The sequence below is a fragment of the Rhinopithecus bieti genome, unplaced genomic scaffold, assembly GCF_001698545.2.
Source record: "Rhinopithecus bieti isolate Rb0 unplaced genomic scaffold, ASM169854v2 scaffold_28066, whole genome shotgun sequence".
Taxonomy (NCBI): Eukaryota; Metazoa; Chordata; class Mammalia; order Primates; family Cercopithecidae; genus Rhinopithecus; species Rhinopithecus bieti.
In genome coordinates, this window is record NW_016813021.1 from 564,772 (window position 1) to 570,892 (window position 6,121).

Sequence of the window (6,121 nt, forward strand, 5' to 3'; positions counted from 1 at the left end):
GTGTGTGTGTGTGTGTGTGTGTATCTGTTAAAAAGGATCTCGTTTATTAAATATTTGATGCTGAATAGACTATATTTTATATAATTTCAGCATTGATTATTTTATTTCATCAAATAAAGGCCTTTAGGTATCATTTATTTATATTAGTTAAAATTTCATGCTTTAAATGATTAGTCCCAGAACTGATTTTGCTGGTAGTATTTTAAGATGTAGAAGAAAAATTTGAGGAAATAATAACAAATAACCATGATCTCATTGTTATGCAACTATTTCTGAGAAATATCCTCAATCAGTCTAGCTAAAAGTTTAACTTCAGCCTAATTTTGGAAGGGATGTAGAAAAAGGCCCTGATGAGGAACAAGGGATTTGGGCTCAACTCCAGGCTCTACTGCTGAGTCACTGCTACTAGGAACTGGACTCTCAAAGTCCAAAAACTGTGGCCTTTGCATTTATAAAACTCAAATGGCAGCATTTAATTCTCCATCATGTTTGTGTACTTCCAAAATCTTTTCATAGTAAATGCTACCTGAGATGACTTCTGTCCATAGTTTGACAAGTCATACTTTGTCAGCATTTGGTTCTGTAAGGATTACATGAGGTTTAGAGCACTCAGAACAGTGCCCGGCTCATGGGAAGCACTCAACAAATGTTAGCCACCATTATAATCATCACCATCATTATCATCATGGTCATCATCATCATCATCACCATAATCATCACCATCATTATCATCATCATCACCGTCATCATCACCATCATCACCATCATCATCATCATCATCACTATCACCATCATCACCACCATCATTATCACCATCATTATCATCATCATCACCATCACCATCACCATCATCACCACCATCATCACCATCATTATCATCAGCAGCAGCAGCAGCAACATGGACATTTGTTGAAATACTTGTTTCATTTTTCCTCCTGGTCTCCAAAAGTTGGGGAGAGGGGTAATGCAGAAGAGATACAGAGGGAGGAAGAGGAAGTGAGAGAAGGAACATGAGAGGAAATGAAGCAGAAAATATTGAGTGTAAAGCAAAAGTGTTAATAATCAATTGCATGGGCCAGGCACGGTGGCTCACACCTGTAATCCCAGCACTTTGGGAGGCCGAGGTGGGCAGATCACGAGGTCAAGAGATCAAGACCATCCTGGCCAACATGGTGAAACCCCGTCTCTACTAAAATTACAAAAAATTAGCCGGGCATGGTGGTGGGCGCCTGTAGTCCCAGCTACTTGGGAGGCTGAGGCAGAAGAATGGCATGAACCCAGGAGGCTGAGCTTGCAGTGAGCTGAGATCGTGCCACTGCACTCTATACTGGGTGACAGAGCGAGACTCTGTCTCAAAAAAAAAAAAAAATTGTTGCATTGTCTATAAATAGAAGCTTAAATTCATAGAAATTAAAGCAAAATCTAATAGAAATATTCATCCTTAAAATTATATATTCTAAAGTTTGGTACAGTAATACTTCACTTCAATAAAAGATACTTATCCAGCAACCTCAAGTATCTATAGCATGGCTATGAATTAAGAAATAAGAAACACATACATACACACACACACACACACACACACACACACACACACCCTAGTCAAAACTGGTGTTACAAAATCCATGCACGGCTTATGCATTTTGCTCAAATGAAATTTTCTCAAATCTTCATTCATAGCCCATTTTCTCATATTTTAAGTTCGGTTTTATCAAACATAGCTTTCTAATTTCCCAGAAACAGCAAATGCTAGCAGCTTCCCCAAGACTGAAAAACACTACCAAAAAACCCCCAAACATGTGTTCTCAACAAATATGTTAGTCTGGGGCTATTCTCTGCAAAGACAAATAACAGAAAATAGTAGAAGAAGCTACAGCAGCTGCTATGGTCTGGAAGGTTGTGTCCCCCTGCAGATTCATATGTTGGTACCTGATCCCCAATGCAGTAGTATTAAGAGATGGGGTCTTTGAGAGATGATTAGGTCATGAAGGATGAATGCCCCTATTAGAGAGGCCCATGGGAGCTTGTCTGCTCCTTCCACCAGGTAAGAACATAGGTAGAAAGCTCCAACTATGAGGAATACACCTGCAAATTCAGGTGCAGGTGCCTTGATCTTAGACTTCTCAGCTTCCAGAACTGTGAACGATAAATTTCTGCCATTGATAAGTTTCCCAAGCTGGGCACAGTGCCTCACTCCTGTAATTCCAGCACTTTGGGAGGCCAAGGCAGACAAATCCCTTGAGCCCAGGAGTTTGAGACCGGCCTGGACCACATGGCAAAACCTGGTCTGTACAAAAATTAGCTAGGCATGGCATGTGCCTGTAGTCCCAGCTACTCGGGAGGCTGAGGTGGGAGGATCACCTGAGCCTACAAGATTGAGGATGCAGTGAGCCATGATCACATTACTGCACTTCAACCTAGGCAACAGAGACCCTGTCTCTAAATAAATAAATAAACAAAACTTCCCCAGGCAAGGTATTTTGTTACAGAAAACCAAATAGACTAAGACATGGTTATAATCATTATTATATAATTATAATATAAATGTAATGGATATATTAAAAGTTTGTTTTGTTTTATTAAAATTATTACCAAAGGAGGATGCTCTACAATGAACAAATATTTACTGGTGAATATAGTCATGTTACTTTGGTTGTTCAATGAGTCAACTCTTTTAAATTGGTAGGTTTTATATAAAAATAGAAATCACTGGTATCTCTCCAAGAGTCTTAAGATCTGGCAGCCCATGCCTGGATTTCTATCCAGCAGCAATCAGTAGAAGCTGAGACTGGCTGTATCTTGGATGCACACACTTCCCATCACACCAGTCCCTAGTATCCCTGTCATTGAAACCCACTGTCCATTGTCACTTATCATTAGTCTTGCTTGTTGTCTTTCTTTCAGTAGAGAATTTCTTCTGCATTCACGTCCTCAAAATGGGAAGACAAAATATAGCCTAAGTTAGGCTGGGAGCAGTGGTTCATGCCTGTAATCCCAGCACTTTGGGAGGCCTAGGAGGGCAGATCGTCTGAGGTCAGGAGTTTGAGACTAGCCTGAGAAACGGTGAAACCCTGTCTCTACTAAAAATACAAAAATGAGCTGGGCACAGTGGTGCATGCCTGTAGTCCCAGCTACTCGGGAGGCTGAACCAAGAAAATCACTTGAATTCAGGAGGCAGAGGTTACAGTGAGCTGAGATCATGCCACCGCACTCCAGCCTGGGTGACAAAGCGAGACTTCATCTCAAAAATTTATATATAATATATATATTTATAACATTTATAAATATGTATATATAATATATATTTATAATATGTAATACATAATATAATATGTTATACATTATAAATATATATATAATTATATATTTTATATACATAGCCTAAGTTAGCCTCATGTGTCAAGCAAGACACGACAGTATTTCTTTGCAGGTGTGTCTGCTTCTACAGATTTAATGGTATGCTTCACTCATTTATATTATCTGCCTCATCCTCCTACACAGTTGAATTTACGACCCTTCGGAAAGTAGTTTATGTAGTACCAGTGACAAAGAGACACCTATAGCTCAGTGTTTTTTTATTTCAATCTTTTTACTGCTCCAGGCTGCTCTCTTCAAAAACAAAGCAACTCATCCGAACGACCAGACGCTTCAGGAGTATTTATTCTCCAGATTCACAAAGGTTTAATGAAGCATATCGAACAGTATTTCTATATGTTAGCAAATGTGTACTTACTGCCTGTCCATTACACAATGTCCCTTATGAGGATGCACTTTGTAAAATACCGCTTGGATTTAATTTTAGAAAAAAAATTGTCTCTGCATATAAAAACACTTGCTTTATTTGGTCAGAAAGTAGAAATGATGCAATCTAACATATTTCCCTCTTTGTCTTAGCTTACTGGACCAAGATAAGGGAAAATAAAATAAAAATAACCTCGCTGTTTTGCTAAAACACATTTCCAAGGGAACACTTTTTTGAAAGTATTAGTCACTGCATGCAAGATACTATATCTTCATGGGTTTTAACAAGTTCCATTATTTGAAAGTACTTCTTAGATAAAACTCGAATTATTTGCTAAATTTAGGCTCATCTAACTAGAGCCTTTCAGATGCCATTTTACTCAAAAGCAGAAGGATAAACTAGACAACAGTGACATTATTTTTAGTTCAATGCTTCCATGAACATACACCCTCCCCACCCCCATCCCCTGTGGCAGACTGCATTTTCCAGAGATGGCCACATCAGTGAATATCTTCTTCTCTATATGCTCCTCCTATCCCGTGACTGACATGTCTCCCACCACAGGTAGGATCTGTGTTTCTCCCCACCTACAAATCTGGGCAAAGGTGGTGACATCTCATACCAATGGAGTGTGACAGAGGTGGTATCAAGTGACTTCAGAGGCTGGGTCATGAATAGTGATACAGCTTCTACTTAGCTCTCTCTGTCTCTGGACATGTGTCATGGGACTCCTGAGCCAACTCCCCTGAAGCTGCATGCTGAAGACATTGTGCGAAGGGTCTAATTAGAGATACGGAGACCTGCTCCAGCTCCCAGCTGTTCCAGTCTCCCCAGACCAGGCACCAGATACATGAGTGAAGACGCCATGAGATGGCTCCAGCTCCGGTCACTATCTGGCTCTAACCTTACTGGGGAGCACCCCTCCTCCAGCGATAACTGCAATCCACACCCCAATTCCTGACCTACATACAGAAACTATGAGAGACAATAAATAGCTACTATTATTTTAAGCCACTAGGCTTTGAGATGATCGGTTATGTAGCCATCAATAACTAGCACCCCACCAGCTAAAAATATACAGTATGTCCCAGAACTTACCTCATTGATTTCAGTCCCATCTGGATTGTTATATACAATTCGATAACCATTGATCTGTCTTGAAGTTGGGTCCCAGGTTAATCGAGCACTGTTAGAGCCAACATTGGAGATTCTCAGATTTCTTGGTGGACTTAAAGCCACTTGGCCGTAAATGGAATAGAAAATAATTAAAATGTCAAATTACATACACGTAAAAAGAAACTGCGTCTTTGACTTCTATTTACATATGAAAAGTGTCACCCAGATAATAATTTATAACACTGAAATAATCAGTGTATTGTCTCATAAAAAACAATAATGTTCTCTAATTAGCAAAGAAAAAAGTTTTATTTGTAGAGAATAAATAGCAGTAATAAGTTACACATGGTTAGAAATAAGATTTAGGTAAATTTTCTGTGCCTATCACTCTAGCCTGATGTAAGTAAGAAACCTAATGGATTAAAAACAAACTAACTTGAAATAAAATTTTAACTAGTCCACTCAATTACCATGTGACTCTGGCAAAGCCACTCTACCTCTCAGCTCCACAATTTCCCACGTGTAAAATGAGGGGATGCCCATTCGCCATTTCCACGTTGGTATCTATTAGGCAACTCCAACTTAACCGGTCCAAACGGAATCAGTGACTCTTGATGCCTTCCCCTAATTCTTCTTCCCTCAATCTTCCCCTCTGAGCAAATGGAAACTCTATCCTTCCCACTGATCAGGTCAAAAACCTTGGAGCCTCCTGGATTGCTCTTTCTCTCGCAACCCACTTCTAATCCATCATCCAGATCTGACCCCTTCTCTTCACCTCCACTGCCACCATCTTGGTAGAAGCCACTATCCCCTCTTGGCTTGGATTCTTGCCATGGTCTCCCAGCCAATCTCCCAACTTCCATCTTTCCCCTACTATTAATATAATTATTCCTCAGCAAGCAGCCAGAGTGCTTCTTTTAAAATGTCAGTCAGGTAATTTCACTTCTCTGCACAAAACCTTCAAAATGGCTCCTAACTCCCTCAGCATAAACCTACAGTACTTAGCACGATCTTTTCTTTTCTTTCTTTCTTTCTTTCTTTCTTTCTTTCTTTCTTTCTTTCTTTCTTTCTTTCTTTCTTTTTCTTTCTTTCTTTCCTTCCTTCCTTCCTTCCTTCCTTTTCTTTCTCTTTCTTTCTCTTTCTTTCTCTTTCTCTCTTTCTCCCCTCTCTCCCCTCTCTCCCATCTCTCTCCTTCCTCCCTTCTCCCTTCCCTTCCCTTCCTTCTCCTTTTCCTTCCCTTCCCCCTTCCCTCCCCTCCCCTCC

The 6,121-nt window shown here is 40.0% G+C and overlaps 1 protein-coding gene across 1 annotated transcript in view; it reads right to left on the reverse strand.

Moving 5' to 3' along the window:
* COL14A1 (collagen type XIV alpha 1 chain) overlaps positions 1–6,121 on the reverse strand; it is a 260,476-nt gene that overhangs the window by 163,923 nt on the left and 90,432 nt on the right. The window contains 1 exon segment of the mRNA XM_017847514.1: positions 4,841–4,980. Coding sequence (XP_017703003.1) covers positions 4,841–4,980 — 140 coding nt within the window.